We start from the raw sequence: 21,014 nt of genomic DNA, 5'->3' as shown, positions 1-21,014 counted from the left end.
AATAGTAATTTAGTCATTTAGCATTTTTAAGTAAGGATAATATGGTCATTGGAACTGACATATATTATAAATAGAGGGAGAGACATACCATTGAAGTTAGGTCTTCCATTTTACCCAATTATTTAACATGGAATCAGAGCGTGATTCTGAAACCTAAACCTTAATTGTTACAACCACCGTCAAAACTGAAGCCTAAAACCCTAAACCCACTGCATTTCTACCATCATAGAAGAATTTCACGCAACACTATAGCCCTAGAAAACAGCCAGCAGCTGCCGGAAGTCAGACCAGTTGCTGGAAATTTCCTGGGGGACACTGCCAGCTCAGGAACACAAAATCTAATATAGATTTTGCAAAAACAACACCATAGTCACCCACACACCAGTCGAAGGCTGCCAGGGCCGACACCATGTGCCAACGCGTGAAGCCACTTTCTGCATGTTTTTAGCCTGAGTTTATCCAGCAGTGCTTGAATCCCTCTATAAACATATTAAAGGAATTTTTCGTGATTTTTTGGTCCAAAGATCTCACTTTTTTTAATTGCTCATGTGTGGCACCCAAGGAATGGTTGTTTGATGTTTCGTGAAGCTGTTTGTCAATGGTTATTGAGCTTATTGTTTGTCAATGGTTATTGACTTTATTGGGTCTAAAACAGTGGGGTTTGTTGTGGTTTTTAGTCAATGTTCTAATTCCTTCCATAGACCAAAATATCAAGCTGCGGGCATGTGTTTTGCTCAAAGACCCAATCTTTGTTTTGACCATGCACCCGTGGTAATCCGTTAGATGTTGTTTCGTGTTAGTAAAGGCCATTGGTGAGTCTCCTGGAGCAGTGGTAGTGTCCATAAGCAGTTTTTGTGAGGCTGTGACAGTGTTATATAAGTTTGTTAGTGATTTGTCCATGGTAGTTTTGGTGGTTCACCTCTCGAATTGTTCCAGTACCATGTGTTGGTTTCTTGGTGGCTGTATCTGAATTTATTGGTGATGTGGCAGCCTTGTACTGATTTATTTGTGACTCGTTCATGGTGGGTCACCGTGTTCATGGCTGTTCCAATTGTTCCAACAATTAATCTTGTCATCATTGGTCTAAGTTTGTGTATTGAGGTAGAGATTGCAAATTCCAAAAGTATGGTTCCCTCATTAGTCACTTGTTTGAGTCAACTGAGTACTGTGACTATATTAGAGGAGTATTCAAGGTTTCTACAGTACCAATGTCTCAACAAGCATCTTCTCACATTGCATCTTTTGCCTAGAAAGGTAATCCTACAATATGTATGTCATCTAGAATATTTCCCACTAATCCTTGGGTTATTGATTCTGCTGCTACCAACCATGTAACAGGTGCAACCAACTTCTTTTCTACCCTCTAATATCCTAAAAATCTACCTTAAGTTACCTTTGCTGATGGGTCCACTATTGCTGTTAAGGGGATAGGAACAGTAAATCCTACTCCTTTCATCTCTCTTTCTTTTTTTTTTTCTTTTTTTTTTTATACATTCCTAAATCTCCTTTCAATCCCATGTCAGCTAGTAAGCATACAAAACAACATTCCCCAACCAAAGATTCCCCGAGAACAAGTCACTGGGATGCAATATTTCCCATTTTGAGATATCTCAAAGGTGTAGTAGGGAAAGGTCTGTTATATCAGGATCGAGGTCACAATTATATTCAAGGATACATAGATGCTGATTGAGCCAGGTCCCCTTTCGACTGAAGATCCACAACCGAGTATTGTATCTTTGTTGGTGGTAATTTCATGTCATGGAAAAGTAAGAAACAAATTGTGGTAGCCAGGTCAAGTGCTAAATCAGAGTATAAAACTATGGTGCACACTACATGTGAACTTGCTTGGCTGAAGAACGTGTTGAAAGAACTAGGTTTCCCACATTCTCAGCCTATGAAGTTGATGTGTGATAATAGAGTTGCTATTCATAGTGCCTCCAACATAGTCTTCCATTAGTGGACAAAGCACATTGAAGTTGATTGCCAATTTATTCGAGAGAAACTTGTGCAGAACCTCATTACAACCACTCATGTGAAGTCTAAGTTTAAGCTTGTTGATTTGCCCACTAAAGCCTTGGGAGGTGCTCATGTGAAATTCATTTGTAACAAGCTAGGAGCATATGATATATATGCTCCTACTTGAGGGGGAGTGTTAATGGTTATTTAGTTATTTAGCATTATTATTATGTGTTAAGAGTTTAAGTTAGCAAGGGTGAGTTCGTGAGGGTATTATGGACATTGATAGTGTACTTGACAGAGGGAGAGACTTATCATTGAAGTTAGGTCTTCCATTTTGCCCAATTATTCAACAATTTATAAGAAAGGAAAATTAAATTAAGAAATTAGAAGATAATATACAATACAAAAGACAAGAAGTCCACTTATAACTGACTAAAACAAAAAAAACAAAAGACAAATAACATAATGGACAATTAATGTAGCAAATATGTCCATTTACTCTGAATATGACAAGAAGAAACTTTTGGAAAACACCACTGCAGCCCAAAGCAAGGCATAGAAGATATCCTAAAGCAAAGAAAAAGGGAGAGCTTGTCTCTTGAGTTCCTTTCTAGCCAAACGCATTACAAACCACAATATAGCTAGTAAATCAATAATCGACAAAATCCTACAACCTTGCCTTCACTTGAAACCCCAAAATGTCATGAGAAACAACTCCTCAATAGTACTTGGCACACCCAACACTCCCCATCAATGCTAAAAATGAAAATTCCACAACCTACAAACATAAGGACAAAGTCTAAAAGATGAGCATTGGTCTCACTAACCTGTCTTCCAAAACAGAAAAGTATCATTGGCAAACTAGAAATAGGAACCAACACCCCTACCCTGCACTCTATTTTTGAATGGGGAATCATACCCTTACGAGCTCAAATGCTTTTACTTAGAGGGGGCCACAATCAATAGAAAAGGGAAGGGAACACATCTGTAGACACCCCATTTTTACCCAGGCCCAATATTATTATTATTATTATTAGTATTTTTATTATCTTTATTTTATTATTATTATTATTATTATTATTATTATTATTACTTTGTTATTATTTTTTTTACTATTATTACTATTATTATTAATAAAATTATTATTTTTAAATATTATTATTACTTTATTATCATTATTATTTTTACTATTATTATTATTATTAGTAGAATTATTATTATATTTACTATTATTATTATTATTGATTACTATTATTATTATTTTTATTATTATTACTATTATTATTAATAAAATTATTATTTTTAAATATTATTATTTCTTTATTATCATTATTATTTTTACTATTATTATTATTATTATTATTATTATTGTCTTGCTATTATTATTATTTTTATTATTATTGTTATTATTATTTTTAAATATTATTATTATCACTTTATTATCTTGCTATTGTTATTATTATTATATTACTATTATTATTATCATTTTTATTATTATTATCTTTTTTATTTTTAAATTTCATTATTATTATTTTATTACCATTTTACTATCATCATATTTACTATTATTATTATTATTATTAGGGTTTGGGGGTGGATTAAAGCCTATAAAAGGCTAGCAAACACACAAGAACTGGGGGGGGCGCAGTCCAGCGCTGGCAGCGGAGGCCAAACACAGCCAGAGCCAAAGCAGAAAAAAAAAATAAAAAAAATTGCTTCTCCTTCATTGTCTTCTTCTTCTTCCTCTTCCCCTGCTCCACCTCCTATCCCCGCCGGCAACAACCACCAGTAGCAGAGACCTACGACACCTCCTCTGCAACAGCCGCGACCTCCAGCCACCTCACGGCTCTCAAATCCCAAGCAACCCCGAGCCCACTCACAACCGAGACCACCATCTCCCTCTGCTCAGTCACGCCCCTGACGCCCAGCAGCAGCGGCAGCAGCTCCAGCTTCCCTGCTCCAGCCTCTGCAATCACCAACCTCCGACGCCAGTCCCTTTGACGCCGCCGTTAGCAACCGTCGTGCACTTCTCCGGCGTCTCCACGGCAACTTCGGCGGCACCCCCCTCTGTAAGTCCCTTTGCTTATACATATATATTTATACTTATAAATATATATATATATATATAGACACACCCACACACGCACGCGCACACACAGCAACACGCACACACTGCACACACACAAAATACACACCGCACACACACAGCACACACAAAAACACACACACAGCACACACAGCAACACACGCACAGCACACACTGCAAAACACAAACTGCACACGCACAAAATACACACTGCACACACACACAGCAATACCCACACACAGCACACACACTGCACACACACACAGCACACACATGCATTTTTTTTATTTATTTATTTTTACATCTTTGTTTATTTTGGCATATTTTGAGAGGCTGAAATGGTTGCTTATTTTTGCAGGCATATATAGATATACATATTTTTTTTTTATTTTGTTTAGAAGTTAATATTTAAGGGTAGGTGTCTATGGTATGTGGTTTTGTAAATGGTTATTATTATTGCTATTATATACATTTATCAATATTATGTTCATGTCGTCTTCCTTATAGAATTTCTATTTTTATTATATATTTATCTTGTATTATTATTAAAATATTTATATGTGGGTTCTAATATTTAAAGCTTAAGTTTTTCTAGTATATGTGTGAGTAGTATTTAATATTGTACATTGTTGATAAAGTTTGTTTCTCCTTATTGTCATGTATTATTATTGTAATACTTATTGATTATCATCATTTATGATTGTAATTATGTTATGTTATTATTTAAGCATGTTTTAAGATTTTTATTAGTTTCCATGTTTAGGGCTCAATTGTTTCCATATGGCTTGTGTACTAATTTTAGAATTGATTTGTCTCCATATTGTATAGCTTGCACATTAATTGTAGGATTGGATTGTTTCCCAATTTCATTAGTGGTTTTGCATATTAATTTTAGGATTGGTTTGTTTCCATATGTAATATTGTATATTTACATATTAATTTTAGGGCTATACGTGTTTCCATGTATATATATTTTAGGGTTTTGATCAGTTTATATTGTTTTAGGTATTTTTGGGGTTTCCTTTATTACATGTAGTTATTATGGTATTATAGTTATGTATTGTGATATATATATATTTTTATCTTAAAATATTTAGTATTAATTATTTTTAATATCTTAATACATTTAATATTAATTATTTTTGGTATCTTAATATGTTTAGTATTAATTATTTTCAGCATCTTAATATATTTAGTATTAATTATTTTTTAGTATCTTAATATATTTGTGTTAATTATTTTTGGTATCTTAATATATTTAGTATTAATTACTTTTAGTATCTCGATATATTTAGTATTAATTATTATTTATTTATTTATTTTTTTAGTATCTTTAGTATCTTAATACATATAGTATCATGGTATTTCATTACTTACTTTGATATTTGTAATATTTTAACATATATGTATCCCTATTATTATTACATGTATTATGGTAATTTAATTTCTTAATTTATTATCTTATTAATAAATATTAAAACCTCCCATACTAGTATTTTCCTATAAAAATGTTATATACAATTTCAAAATTTGGGAGTGTATTTTCTTAAGTATTTTCTTAATTATTATCCCTATGATTTTAATGCTAGAGTATGAGCTTTTGGGCTTCACGTACCTTAAGCTCTGAGGGAATATGTATGTATATGTTACATTTATTTATTTATTTATTTTTCATGTGTATTTATAAACTCATAAAAGGAGTAACTTAAAGACTTTTTAAATTAACTTAGAGATAATTTTAAATTAATTAGGTACCGTTCGTAAGAACGGGCGTGTAGGGGGTGCTCGTACCTTCCCCTCGCGTAACCGAACTCCCGACCCCAACTCTGGTAACGTAGGCCCATTCTGCCCCTAACGGAGTAGTAATCATGTGTTCTAACCACACTAAAAGGTTAGTGGCGACTCCGACATTCCCTATTTTTCCATGAAAATTAAAATTGATTTTAATTTTGCCGCCCGGGGCACACGCGCTCCAGGACGTCGCGATAGCTCAGAGCTTAAGGTACGTGAAACCCGAAGGCTAATACCCTAGCATTAAAATCATAGGGATAAAAAATCATAAAGTTAGGAAAATAAATAATAAAAATAAAAAATATTAAATTAATACAAATATATAATAGTAAAAATAACACAATATATGATATAAACAAAAATAATAATCACGATAAAAATAATAATAAATATTAATACTCTAATAAGTAAGGCTAAAATACTAAAAAAAAAAAAATTAATAATAGAATACATGACTCTATGAGTCTATATATATACTGAAAAACACTATAGTAAGTAATGAAATATTAATATACTAAATATACGTAATACTTAACATTTAAAAATGAATAATTATACTAGATATATTAATATACTAAAAATAGTTGATACTACATATGTTAAGATACTAAGTTTATTAATATATTAAAGATAGTTAATGTTAAATATATTTAGACACTAGAAATAGGTAGCACTAGATATATTAATATACTAAGAATAATTACTACTCAATATATTAAGATACTAAATATATTAATATACTAAAAATAGTTAATACTAAATATACTAAGATACTAATAATTAATACTAACTATATTAATATACTAAAAAATAATTGATGCTAAACATGTGATTAAAATGCTAATTTACTAAATATATAATATCCATTAAACCCTAAATCACTAAATATATAATATTAAAAAAAAATACAAAAATGCTAAATATGTAATATTTACCAATATGCTAATATGTGATATACATATAACTAAAATTATTAATTTACATATAATATCAATAAAACACCAAGCTTAAGATCCTAATTTACTAAATATGTAAAAACCCTACCTTGATAATACATCATTCAACCAGCGCAACTTTTTTTTATTTTTTTTTTAAATCAGCAAAGAGAAATATTATTATTTGCAGGATAAAGACATCAAGGGGATGTCACTCAATTACTATGGAAACAAAAAACATCACAAACCTTATTGTAAGGTGTCAAGGAAATCAAGGATTACAAAAGTGTCCCTCCCAACCAGCGCACTGCCAATTAGAAATCATGGTTATCCAACAGTCCTTGACAACCTGAAGGGGTGAAACTGTTCCCTCAAAAGCTCTCTTGTTCCTTTCCCTCCCACACCAAAAATAGCAAGGGTGGGGGGGGGGGAGAGATGAGGGAAAGAGACTTTCTTTCATCCTTGTTAGAGCAGATTCCTTTCCAAGCCAATAACTCGCCCTCCACTGTAGCAGCAGTGATCCACTTCTGCTTGACCATGGAGATTGCCAAGTTCCAGAGGTTTGTGGTCCAGAAACAGTGTAGAAGGATGTGCTCTACCATTTCTGCCTGCACCAGGCATAAAAAGCACCCATCAACGAGAGGTAAGTCATCGTTCTGGAGTTTGACAATGGTAAGTATCCTCCCAAGAGTTGTTTCCCCCGTGAAAAAAGCGACCTTTGGTGGGGGCTGCAGTTTTCTGAATGAGTTTCCAAGGGAAATTGCTGCTGCACTCCACCAAGGAGATAATATGTTCATAGTATGATCTGAACATGAATCTATCTTTGTTCAAATTCCATTGGGTGGCCTGGCACTGGAGTTTGTAAAGACTGCTGTAGAAATCGTTCATACTATCAATTTCCCAATCAAAAGCATTCCTAATCAAGGGAATATTCCAGAGCATCCCCTGATTAGTGAACTCCAGGTGCTGGCAAAGGAGGGCCTCTTTGTCACAAGCTAGCCTGAAGATAAAAGGGTAAAAGGGTATCTTGTAGTAACCCGACAAAAAAAAAAAAAAAAAAAGATATTTTGGAGAAGATATTTTGAGATATTTATATATAAATATCTTGGAGGAGATATTTATTTAGATTACTTAAGGGCTAAGTAAAGATTTATTCTATAAATTCTCTTATCCTCTCTCATTCTCTCTCTCTCTCTCTCTCTCTCCCTCTCTCAAGGATTTATTCTATAAATTCTCTTATTCTCTTTCATTCTCTCTCTCTCTCTCTCTCTCTCTCTCTCATTTTTTCTCTCTCTCTCTCTAAGATCCTTCGCCGTTCATCATCCGTTTCCAAAAACGGAGGGTACTGCGTGGATCAGAAGAGGAAACTCTACACTTTTAGTGGATCGGATCGTCGTTTCGGAGAGTTTCGGGTTTTCCCAAGAATCGAGGTAGGAATCTGATCCTAATTTTGATTAGATATTTGGATAGCAGTAGAAAACATAGTAAGGTTATGTTCTGTGGTTTTAGGTTTTCAGGATCTCGAGTTGTCGTTTTGGACCGTTTTCGTACGAAATTTATTTCGAATATAAGGTAAGGGGAATTTGATTACAACAGTTATTTTGGAAAACTAAACCGCTAAAAAGCTAGTTTATGTTATTATGTATGATTTAACTGCTTATTTGTGAAATTCTACCGAGTAGAAATGCCGGTTTGACGATTTTACGATTTTTGGTAAAAACGAGGATTTCGACGTATGATCTCCAAATTTTACAAACATCTTTATTTGTATTTATACTATAGTAGGAGAGGCTCGATTCCTTTATTTATTTAGTTAAACTATGTATATTGAATTTCTATCATTTAGCGGGTTTTTGTATTAAACTTGTGTGATATATGTTGAAATGGAAATGAATGTATTTTCTATACTACTAATATAGAATATGGGAATGAAATTCCAATTTGTTATACTGACAATGTGATAAACAGAGGCTGGTGATACACCGAGCCGCATCAGTAAACAAAGAGGGGTTAACCTGGTGGATAGTCGCCGGTTTTTACCCGCTGGAATTATTTCTATACTATTGATATAGTTTATGGGAGATAAAATCATATTTGTATAAATTGAATTTATGATACACAGAACCACAGCTTGAGAGTCCCGGGAGGGTTGAAAAATACTTTCTTTGCAGGGTGAAATGAAACCACTGTTATATGATACAGCACGATATCGTAGCTAGATGTACACGTGCAACCACACGTACTAAACGATGTGGGTACCAAGATGGTCGGCTAGCAGGGTGAAACCATTGGCTGATATTGGGCCAATGGAGGCAGTCGGATCGTATGTAGGTACTCGACAGTGTCTGCACGAACAGGGCATTGGACGAGTACCAGTGCACAACCCGAGCCACGGGGTAAAACTGGTTATAGGGATATTTTGCTGTTGGTCATCTGATAAATCATTAAATGGTCAAAAGACAGATGTGGGAATTTTGTAATATGAATAATGATATACCTGATGCATTACTGTATTGAAAATATTTGATTTATATTCCAGATGTTGAATGAAAATATGCATGTATGCAGTCACACACTGTTGTAACTCCTTCTTCCTTACTGAGAGGTGTCTCACCCTATCTTACAACCTTTGTTTTCAGGTCCATCCGTGCGTCGGTCCTAGTAGATAAAAGGACTAGGGAGGTTATTTTGGTTAGCTTACGTAAGCATCTAAATTTTTGTACTAAACTTGATGAAAGTCCTTTTTGGAGGGTTGTAATATGACGATTACTCTAAGTCCGAATGTATGTAAATTATGGATGTATTAGTGAACTCTGGTATAAGGCTAGTAGTAATCCCAATGGATGTTTATGTTTTTCCAAGACATTTACATCATGATTATGTATGTTTTACACCCGTATGTCCCTGTTTAGGGCGGGTTGTTTCCATATCTTGAACAGGTATAGGTATTTGATGTATGTGAGTGACACCTGAGTCCGTGTAAAGGGCCGGGTCGTTACATATCTAGTGCCGAACTGGGACTTGCTGCACCAGATATCATGCCAAAAGAACACATCCTCCCCATTCCCCACAAAAAAAAGAGAGAAGAATTTCTCCCATCCTCTCTTAATGTATCTCCAAACACCTGTACCATGGGCTTCATTCAACTCTTTAAAGGCCCAATCGTTAAGATGGAGGCCATATTTGGTAGCAATGATTTCCTTCCAGAATGATTCTTCTCTATCATGAATCTCCAAAGCCACTTCTCCAAAAAAGACCTTATTGAATATGAGAAGGGATCCAAAGCCTAAACGTCCCTTTTGCATGGGTTGTTTAACTACCCCCGTCTAACAAGATATTTAAATTCCTCACTCATGTTCCCCAATAGGAATCTTCTTTGAATACCTTCCAATCTCTTGGTTATGGCACTGGGGATGAGGAAAAGGAACATAAAATAAACAGGAGGTTGGATAAAGTATTTCTAATGAGCATGAGTCTACCACCTTTTGACAATGAAGTTCTTTTCCAACCAGTAAGATTTCTTTCAAATCTACCAACTATGGGGTCCTAAACTCCCTTATCTTTGAAATTGTCTCCCAAGGGGAGACAAAGACAGGTAATGGGAAAGGCTCCAAGCTTGCAGCCTAAAAGACTCGTAAGTAAAGGCCCACAATCATGAGTCCCCATTGGAATAATTTGATTTTTGCGCAAGTTCAGTTTTAAGCCTGAGATTTGCTTCAAAATTGAGGAGGATATGTCTAACATTAAGGATTTGCCCGCTCATCCCTGTAAAAGAGGATAGGGTCATTTGCAAAAAGGAGAGGGAGACTAGCAAAATTTCATTGTTCCTTCCAATGCTAAGCACCTTGAGCTGGCCCCTTCATTGGCATTGATTATCATAAGGCTCAACACTTTCATCACCATGATAAACAAAAGGGGAGAGAAGGGGTCTCCTTGTCTCAGACCACGAGATGATCTCAAAAATTCTATAGGGCAGCCATTGACAAGCTCTAAGAATGAAGGGGTAAAGATACATTGACGGACCCAACAACACCAAATTTCCCCAAAAACCATCCAGCACATACCACAACACACACATTCTGAAGTCATTATCAATCATCTCATCCATTTAACATTGGCATTAAAAAAAAAAAAAAAATCTCATGCTTAAATCACAAATCACAGTAATCATCAAAACAAGTCCTAGGCCTACTCCTACCCAGCATAGGATAAGAATTAAATCCCAAAGCCATCTATATACCGCTTTTAAGATTAAGCTCGAGAGATTCATAAACTCTAGTACGAGCTATACCTTCTCATTTACAGTGCGATTCCATGATAATTTCATCACTTTGATCCTTGCATTCCTCACAGAAGCACTCTATTTCCTTGTCTCCCCTCTCGGAGGCACCCTAGGGTTCTATTACAGGCAAACATGTACCCTAGGGTTACAGTTTCATCTAGGAGGCTAAGGAGGCCATCCAAAGGTCCAAAATATCCCTAAAATCGATACCTCATTTTGAGGAGGCTAGAGAGAATTTTGCATAAAAAGCCACAAAAAAAAAAAAAATTGTGTCCTAAATATCCTTGTGCTGTCAAATTAATTATAAAAGGGAAAAAAATATTTAGTGATTTTGGGACTAAAATCATGCAAATTGAGTGCAAACTTAAGAAATTATCCACTTGTACAAGCTTATATGCTCTGCATATTAAAAGTTTAATATGAAAATAAATCCAAGAACAATGTAAGCCAAAATGGCATGTCTATACGCAGTGGTAGTGAGCAAAAGAAATTTTCAAACAACTTTCTTCCTAAACAGGAGCCTTAATGCTGGTTATAGTGATAAGAGGGAGGATGGAAATGAGAGATTAAAAGAAACAAAAGGAATTAAATATTGCGATGAGGAAAGATGGGTCTTTATGTTTGATGGCAGTGCCATGATGAAAGGAAGAGGGAAATTTATTTGGAAAACATACGAGAAAGAAATGTCAAGAATGGAAGAAGGATTGTAAAGGAAGGCAAAGGAGGATCAAGCTGAGTGACATAGTAACAAAAAAGAGAAAGAACAAAAACAATTACAACTACTCCCTAGGGTGCATTTGTTTCACAAGCTAATGTTTTGAAAGACTAGACTAGACATAATAGTATTGGACTATAGGATAGTTATCCTATCCATGTTTTGACAGCTATATAAAGAGCAAGATAATCGTAGCTGCATAAGTGGTGTATTGATGCCTTTTTTTTACTCTGTAGCACACTAGCACCCATATATGAGATTACCAAAAATGATTTAGATCATGACTAAAAGTTCAATCTTTTTCTTAAATTTCTGACTGAATTTGGGTCCTATATAATCGGTGGACTTGGCCAATGTGGTCAAAATTTTACTTCTCTTTGACATTTTTGAAATTCTTAAAACACTGTTTGAACCCTATTTAATATCAGAAGGGACCTAAATTCAATTAGCTAGGCATGACTCGTGAGACGAACTTCAGTCTAACAGTAGAATTTTATTTTTATTTTTATTTTTTTTTACTTATTTATCAATTCTTTTTTGTGGTCTCACATGCCCTACAAAAAAGTCACCAAACTTCATGACACTTTGATGGTAGGGAAGCATTTGGCATTACCAAAAATCAAGTAGATCCTTTTAGTTAATCATGTGATCTAACTACACCCATCTAACTATATTAAAATTATTAATTTGGAGCATGAGATAGTTCTCCCTCTTTTGTCATTTTGAACTGGTTTTAAACAATGTATATTAATCTCTCTCTCTCTCCCCACCCCCCCCTCTGTGTGTGTGTGTGTGTGTACCCTTCACTTTTTCCCTAAGCAATGACTATAATACTTTACATTTATGAAAAAAAAATAATAGGAAAAGAAACATTATTTAAGAGAAGAAGGAATCTGCAACAAGGATAAGAAATCCACCTAAACAGAACAGAAAAACACAAAAGAAAAATAAAATACATACAAGAAAAAGAAAACCTAGTTAGGCTATCAAAGCCATTCAGTCTTGCTAAATATCAGTGAAACAACACTGGCAAAGCAACTGCTGGAAAAAGCCACAATGAAGAAAAAAAATTGACAAAGTGCAATCTCAAGAAAAACTGTCATTCGCTCAAGAAAAAGCATCCAAAAGACAGCAAATACTACATGCCATCGTATGGCCTCACATCCTCCCACCTCCTTGCATATTCAACATCAGAAAAGCCTTGAAAAAACTATGGCATACTCAACATTCTCCAAATAAACCAAAAGCTTGTTCCACAAAGTCCAAGCCGCAAAACAAGGAAGAAAATAATGAGTGTGAGCCTTAGCACCAGCATACACAATGTCTCGTTCACACTAACATGCGCCACCGGCCAGAGACAGAGCCTTACAAGGTCTTCTAATTGTTGGTGTTAACTTTATTAAGGATGGCAATCCACACAAAAGCCTTAACTTTAAGGGTATCTTAGTTCTATACAATCAATTAACAACAAAAAAAGCATGAAAAAAAGGGGTTATATGAGGATAGAGAATTACAAGAGAAAACACCAAAAGCATTCAAATTCCAGACCTTCACATCCCCAAAACAGGAATAAAGAAAGAACTCCAATAAAATTTTAGGTTAATTGGTTCTTTGAAATGGTACCATCAGAAAAAAGGTCACGAACTCAAACTTCATTGCTCCCGTTCTTCTAATTAAAATTAAAATTTATAAAAATAAAAAGTAAAAGCCCCTGCCCATCTAACCTAAATGAAATCCGATCTAAAAAATTTATGCTTCAGTCTCATTGTGCGTATGTGTGTGTTTGTGTCTTTTTAAAAAAAAAAATTGTTCCTTTGTTTTTTTAGGCCGATTTCTTATTCTACAGCCTTATATGTTCTTTCTTTATTAATATCATTCTCCTCTTTCAATCAAAAAAATGTTTCACTCACAAATGTAGGCCCAATCATACATCTAATGAACATTAAATCTATTTAAACAAGCTGCAAACAGTAAAACATAAATTTCTTAACTTATTTTCACGATGTATCCATAATTATGATCATTGCAAAATATGCTTTCATATGCTTGCCTTCCCTTGAAGATTTTAACAATACTAATTTTTGTCAGCGCATGCTTGCATGTACATCAAAACAAAAATATAGACCTATATTATGTGCCTCTGCAATTGGATTTTTGGTGATAGTCTTTACTCACTATAATATCAGTACAACATTGGCAGGTTAAAACAACAAAACTAATCAACTCAATTCAGCATTAATCCAACCACATTGGGAAATAATATACAACGGCAACAACAACAAGCCTTTAGTCCCACTAGGTGGGGTCGGCTCCATGAATCCTTTTGCGCCAATTCACCCGATCAAGAGCATTTTCCTCCATTAGATTAAGGGTTATTAAATGCTCCTCGCTACCTCATTCCAAGTTATTTTAGGCGCACCCCTACCTCTTTTCATGCTAAAAACAATAACTCACTCCTTCTCACAAGTGCTCTACTAGGCCTGCATTTCAAATGCTCAAACCATCTATAAGCCGCCCCTCCCTTAACTTGTCTTCGATCGTTGCTATGCCTGAATTATTGCGTGTATGCTCATTTTTACTTTATCTTTTAATGTTATACCACTCATCCATCTTAACATTCGCATTTCAATTACTTTTACTTTTTGTATCTGTTGTTTCTTAGTTGCCCAACATTCTAAACCATAAAGCATAGCTGGCCTTATAGCTATCTTATAAAACTTCTCTTTTAATTTTAAGAGTACTCTACGACCACACAACACACACAACACACCTGATGCACTCCTTCATTTTACCAAACTTGTTTTTAATTCTATGTACTACATCTTCTTCAATTTCCCCTTCCTCTTGCATAATAGATCCAAGATATCTAAATCTATTAGCGCTATTAATCTTTTGATTATCAAGTTTAATCTTCTCTCCACTACTACTCTTTACATTATTGAAATTACATTTTATATATTGTCTTATTCCTACTTATCCTAAATTCTTTAGACTTTAATGTGACTCTCCAAAGTTCTAGCTTAGATTCCACTCCAGCCCTACCAATCAACATGATATCATCTGCAAACAACATACACTAAAGGATCTCATTTTGAATATTCTTAGTAACTTCATCAATCACTAATAAAAAGATAAGGACTCAAAGTAGAACCTTAATATACACCTATTGTGATTGAAAAATCTCTAGATTCCCCTCTTATAGTCCTAAGGCTAGTTACTACTCTATCATACATATCCTTAATGACCTCAGTATATCTACTGCAAACCCCCTTAATTTTTTAAGATCCACCAAAGAACTTCTCTAGTTAATCTATCACAAGCTTTCTCTAGGTCAATAAAAACCATATGCAAGTCTCCTTTCTTTTCTTTAAACTTTTCCATTAAGCTTCTTAAAAGATAAATAACTTCTCTTGTTGATCTCCCAAGCATAAAACCAAATTAATTTTCTAAAATTCTTGCTTCTAGTCTTATTTTATGTTCAATTACCCTTTCCCATAACTTAATCGTATGGTTCATAATCTTAATTAGATGTACAAAAAATCATAAAGACAAAGAATTTGGTATAAAACGTGGCAAAAATGTAGAAACAGAGATAACTTTGAAAAATATAAGAAGGCAAGAAAAGATGCAAAAAAGACCGTTAGTGAAGCTAAATATAGATCATTTAATAGTTTGTATGATAGATTAGGTACAAAAGAAGGGGAAAGAGATATATTTAAACTTGTTAAAGTTAGAGAAAGGAAGAGTAAGGACTTAGGAGATGTAAAATGTATAAAAAGTGAGGATGACATTGTCTTGGTTAAGGACGAAGACATTAAAGAAAGATAACGAAGTTACTTTAGTAAGTTGTTTAATGAAAACCAAATAAAAGGCTTAAACTTAGAATCTTCAAATAAGGAAAAGACTAAAAATATGAGATTTATTCGCAAAATTAGAGTTAACGAAGTTAAGTTCGCACTAAAAAAGATGAAAAATGGGAAAGCTATGGGACCAGATAACATGCCAATTGAAGTTTGGAAATGCTTAGGCGATAATAGAATTATATGGTTAACTAATTTATTTAATACAATTGTAAAAACTAAGAAAATGTCAGATGAATGGAGGAAAAACACTTTAATACCTATATACAAAAATAAAGGAGATATTCAAAATTGTAATAATTATCGTGGAATTAAATTTATGAGTCATACGATGAAACTATGGGAAAGGGTAGTTGAACAAAGATTAAAGTTAGAAACAAAGGTCTCAGAAAATCAATTTGGTTTTATGCCTGGGAGATCTACCACAGCAACTATTTATCTTTTAAGAAGATTAATGGAAAAGATTAGGGAAAACTAATTATATGGTTAGCTAATTTATTTAATACAATTGTAAAAACTAAGAAAATGTCAGATGAATGGAGGAAAAACACTTTAATACCTATATACAAACATAAAGGAGATATTCAAAATTATAATAACTATCGTGGAATTAAACTTATGAGTCATACGATGAAACTATGGGAAAGGGTAGTTGAACAAAGATTAAAGTTAGAAACAAAGGTCTCAGAAAATCAATTTGGTTTTATGCCTGGGAGATCTACCACGGAAACTATTTATCTTTTAAGAAGATTAATGGAAAAGTTTAAGGAAAAGAAGAGAGACTTGTGTATGATTTTTATTGACCTTGAGAAAACATATGATAGAATACCTAGGGAAGTTCTATGATGGGTTTTAGGTAAAAAGGGTGTATGTAGTAGGTATATCGATGTCATTAAGGATATATACGATGGAGTAATGACTAGTGTAAGGACTATAGATGGAGAAACTAGAAAATTTCCAATCAACATAGGTGTGCATCAAGGATCTGCTTTGAGTCCTTATCTTTTTGCTTTAGTGATGGACCAATTAACTAAGAGTATTCAAAAAGAGGTTCCATGGTGCATGTTGTTTGCAGATGATATTATATTAATTAATGAAACTAGGGACAGAGTAGAGGCTGAGTTAGAATTATAGAGAGAAGCTTTGGAATCTAGAGGCTTTAGGATAAGTAGAAATGAGACAGAATATATGAAATGTAATTTTAGTAATGATAGGAGGAATATTGGGGACAAAGTTAAACTTGATGATGAAGAAATAAATAGCACTTGTAGATTTCGATACCTTGGATCTATTATGCATGCTGAAGGAGAAATTGAAGATGATATAATGCATAGAGTTAAAGCAGGTTGGGTAAAATGGAGAAGGGCTTCAAGTGTGCTCTGTGATCATAGAATACCCTTAAAATTGAAAGAGAAGTTTTATAGGACAGCTATAAGACCAGCAATGCTATATGGATCGAAATATTGGGCGACGAAGAAACATAATATCCAAAAAATAAAAGTTGCCGAGATGAGAATGCTAAGATGGATGAGTGGTATAACATTGAAAGATAAATTAAGGAATTAACATAATCGTGATAAGTTAGGTGTAACTCCTATAGAAGATAAGATAAGGGAGGGACGACTCAGATGGTACGGAAACTTGTAACGTAGGCCACATAGTGTACCTGTGAGAAAGAGTGACTTAGTTATTGTGGGGTGCAATAGAAGGGGTTGGGATAGGGGCAGACCTAAAATAACTTGAGAGGAGATAGTGAGTAAGGATTTAATATCATTGAATTTATCAAAAGAAATGATCCATGATTTCATAAATTAGCGGAAAAGGATTCATATAGTTGACCCCACCTAGTGGGACTAAGGCTTGATTTTGTTGTTGTTGTTGTTGTTGGTTCATAATCTTAATTCCACGATAATTATTACAACTTTGAATATCGCTTTATTTTTGTATAAAGGTACTCACGTATTTTTCCTCCATTCTTCTAGCATTTTTTTTTGGTTTTTATAATAATGTTGAATAGATTAGTTAACCAAAGATTTCCTTATCCCCTAAACATTTCCAGACTTCAATTGGTATTTTATTTGGTCCTATAAATTTCCTATTTTTCATCTTTTTCAATGTCATCTTAACTTCAAAAACTCTAATTTTGCAAATAAATCACCTATTTTTAGTCTTCTCATTTGTCACTTCCAAGTTCAATCTTTCATTTTGTTTTTATTAAACGACTTATCAAAGTATCTTTGCCACCTCTCTTTTATGTCTTCTTCTCTAGTTAAGACATTTTCATTCTCGTCCTATATACATTTTACATCATCTAACTTTTTGCATTTTCTTTCTCTAGCTCTAACAAGTCGATAAATGTCTTTTTCTCCTTCTTTTGTATCTAGTCTAGTATATAAAGTATCATAAGCTCGATGTTTAGCTTTAGTCAAAGTTTTTTTTGCATCTTTTCTCACCTCTTTATATTTTTCAAGATTTTCTATATTTCTACAATTTTGGCATATTTTACACCAAAATTTGTATGCCTTAATGGCTTTTTATACTTCTTGATCCCACCACTAACTTTCTTTACTACCTAAGTATCTTCCTTTGGACTCACATAAAACCTCTTCTGTTATCCTTACGATAGAATTAGCGATTTTATTCCAAAAAGTATTTGCATCTACCTTATCCCCAACAGTCCAATCATACTCTTTAATCATTTTATCTTTGAATTTTACTATATTATCTCCCTTCAACGGTAAGGGGAGCTTACCATGTGACATGAAGGTCGCGGTAAGGTTGTCGCCGTGTGACTTGGAGATCACAGGTTCAAGGCGTGGAAACAGCCCCTTGCAAATGCAAGGTAAGGCTGCGTACTATAGACCCATTGTGCTCCGCCCCTTCCCCAAAACTTGCATAAGCAGGAGCTTTGTTCACCGAGCTACCCTTATCTCCCTTCAAGCTCCAACATCTAATCCTTTTGTATTGATTTATGTTACTCCTTTTCTTCCATTTTTTAATATGCATACCTAATACCAGGATTCTATGTTGTATAGACAAACTTTCACCTGGGAGGCCGGGATAACTTTATAATCCTTACAAGATAGAAAATATTCATTCCTAGTTAAGAAGAAATCTCTTTGGCTTTTATTATGCTCACTCTTGAAAGTTATTAAGTGTTCTTCTCTTTTTATGAAGCAAGTATTCAATATAACCAAATTATAAGACACGGGAAAATATAAAATTGTATCACTGGCCTCATTTTTATCTCCATATCCATGGCTTTCATGTATCCTCTCATAGCTTATGTTATCCTCTCCAATGTGCCCATTCAAATCAGCTCCTGTGAATGTCTTTTCAAGTGTTGGTATCCCTTGTAAATTACTATCCGTATCTTCCCAAAACTGTCTTTTAAGATTTTCTGCTAAGCCTATTTGGGGAGCATATGCACTAGTTCTATTTCCAGGATTAGAGCTATCTTGATTTTAATGATCCTATCCCCTATTCTTTTAACATATACTACATTATCTTTTAGGCCTTTGTCTACAATAATAACTACAAAATCTTGCAGTCCATACCTTATGATTCGAGAACATTTCCTGCTGTACATGTCGAACACACGAGCTGTCCCATCCTCACATCCAACAACAGCCTCAGGATCTAAATAGCTGTAAGTGGCAAAACAATACATTTGATTATCAGATATAACAAAAGAAAATATCCAAGTATTTACACTATTAAGTGTATCAGTTCAGATTTAACTGGAAAATCAAAATTATCAATCAGATGAAATCTTTAAACTGAATCAATATACTTTCAAAAAGATTTTGTATATTCAAACAAAAAGTAGTTGCCTCATAAGTGATACAGTGGGAAACTAAATGGAAAGCAATCATAAATTGCTAAATGCTAAGGCTCTATCTGAATATTTTGCAATTTTATCTATAGTTCTCTCTTTAATAAAACAGCAGTTTCAATAAAAGCATGCATATCTCCAAAGGATATCATACTGTTACGTTAAAAGTTGACAGCAAAGAGGATTCAATCAAGATAACACAAAATATATCAATATATTGGTTAAGGTTTGATACATTATTGGTCCACATCAAAGCATGCAAGAGCAATGCCAACAAAAAACATACATATCTCCAAAGATTTACACACTATTACATTAGAATTCGGCTGCGAAAAAAGAAAAAAAAAGGCCAAGATTCTATGAAATATTTCAGTATAATTGTTAAGGTTTGATATACATTATTGGTCCATAGTGATGCAACATGCCATTTATTTATTGATTTTCATAAAGGTGGTGGGGAAGGTTAAAAGGTCACATATGAACAAGATTAAGGCATTTGGAGATCTTTGTGTTTACCTTGTGTAGCCATAATTTAGGATAATTGGGTTCAATTATGTTTCATTTATTAGGGATTCACAATTATTTCCCAAATTATGCTTTTTTATTTAGGGATTTTCTATTATTTCCAAAATTACCTTTTCCTTATTTAGTATTGGAACAAAGTTAGTATAAAGGCTTGATTGTGTAACTGTAAGATGCAAATTGAAATATTGAGCATTAAACCCTAATTGAATTTTGTCTTCATTTCCATTCTCTGTTTTAATTTCCTATTGTTTTCTCCTATTCTCTTGCATCCTTCTCTTGTTCCAATTGGTCCTACATCAATTTGGTATCAGAGCCTCATCTCAATCTCCCATCACAGTGTGCCCACAGCCACTATTCACAGTCACCAGCCACCCTCAGCTTTCCAGCGTCTCAGCCCTGCTGCCATCATTCTTTGCAGTCATCAATACATTTCTTCTCATACGGTCACTATCCTAGCACCAGCAACACGAATCCCTTCCCATCCATCATTCATAAACCAATATCCCTTCCCAAACCCAAGCTGACCCTAAGCATCACCAGGTTACACATCGAAACCCTGATTCCTCTTTCTCAAACAACCACACTGAATCACCAATCACCAATCACCAAACAGTCTATCGCATACAGAGAACCCATTCATTTGCAGCATTATTGGAAGATAGAAGAAGCCAGAAAGTGGTTTCAAAAAAAAAAATTTTGTTTCTGTTGGCCTCTGTGAGCAGAGTTAGCAGGGAGAAAAAAACTGCTGCTGCTAACAGCTGTTGTGTCACCACCATCTTCGCCCTTGAGGGGGAAGCCCAACAACATATTTTCCTTTCTGAGTGTCAAATTATCACCAGAATGTTCTTTCCTTTCAATCACAAGCCACAACCAGAGTACCAGTATCTGTGAAGCTTCACCAGCAATAGCCACACCACTGCAAGCTCCTGCCTCCTGCATTGCATCTCCACCATAGCAGATTTGTGGCTCTGCCATCTTCAGCCTGCATGTGCCATTGAACATAAGAACTTCCCAAATCCATAGCCC

At 34.2% G+C, this 21,014-nt stretch overlaps 2 protein-coding genes across 6 annotated transcripts in view; one reads left to right on the top strand and one right to left on the bottom strand.

Annotated features, from left to right (window-relative positions):
* Nucleotides 1–21,014, bottom strand: part of LOC131164383 (F-box/WD-40 repeat-containing protein At3g52030) — a 49,631-nt gene that overhangs the window by 2,235 nt on the left and 26,382 nt on the right. The window contains exon 6 of the mRNA XM_058121525.1: nucleotides 19,186–19,275. Coding sequence (XP_057977508.1) covers nucleotides 19,186–19,275 — 90 coding nt within the window. The remainder of the gene's footprint in view (nucleotides 1–19,185; nucleotides 19,276–21,014) is intronic.
* Nucleotides 6,907–9,632, top strand: LOC131164385 (uncharacterized). 5 transcript variants are annotated; one of them, XR_009139257.1, is made up of 4 exons: nucleotides 7,115–7,414; nucleotides 8,076–8,201; nucleotides 8,281–8,343; nucleotides 9,411–9,632. XR_009139257.1 is itself a non-coding variant. In XM_058121527.1 (4 exons), exons 1-4 carry the CDS (start codon nucleotides 7,207–7,209, stop codon nucleotides 9,438–9,440), a joined length of 456 nt encoding a protein of 151 aa, XP_057977510.1. In that variant the 5' UTR covers nucleotides 7,150–7,206; the 3' UTR covers nucleotides 9,441–9,632. The 5 variants fall into 5 exon arrangements, 1 of the variants encoding a protein (XP_057977510.1); XM_058121527.1 differs by having other exon boundaries at nucleotides 7,150–7,443; XR_009139259.1 differs by lacking the exon at nucleotides 7,115–7,414 and having other exon boundaries at nucleotides 7,937–8,201; nucleotides 8,943–9,632.

This window comes from Malania oleifera, chromosome 9 (assembly GCF_029873635.1).
Source record: "Malania oleifera isolate guangnan ecotype guangnan chromosome 9, ASM2987363v1, whole genome shotgun sequence".
NCBI classification, from domain to species: domain Eukaryota; kingdom Viridiplantae; phylum Streptophyta; class Magnoliopsida; order Santalales; family Ximeniaceae; genus Malania; species Malania oleifera.
This window is presented reverse-complemented; position numbering and strand designations above follow the sequence as displayed.

Excerpts from the sequence above, each read along its gene's own strand:
- LOC131164385 (XM_058121527.1), top strand. The coding sequence starts at position 7,207 with ATGAGGGAAAGAGACTTTCTTTCATCCTTGTTAGAGCAGATTCCTTTC. Across the intron at positions 7,444-8,075 it reads CGTTCTGGAGTTTGACAATG|ATCCTTCGCCGTTCATCATC; the intron begins GTAAGTATCCTC and ends TCTCTCTCTAAG. Across the intron at positions 8,202-8,280 it reads GGGTTTTCCCAAGAATCGAG|GTTTTCAGGATCTCGAGTTG; the intron begins GTAGGAATCTGA and ends CTGTGGTTTTAG.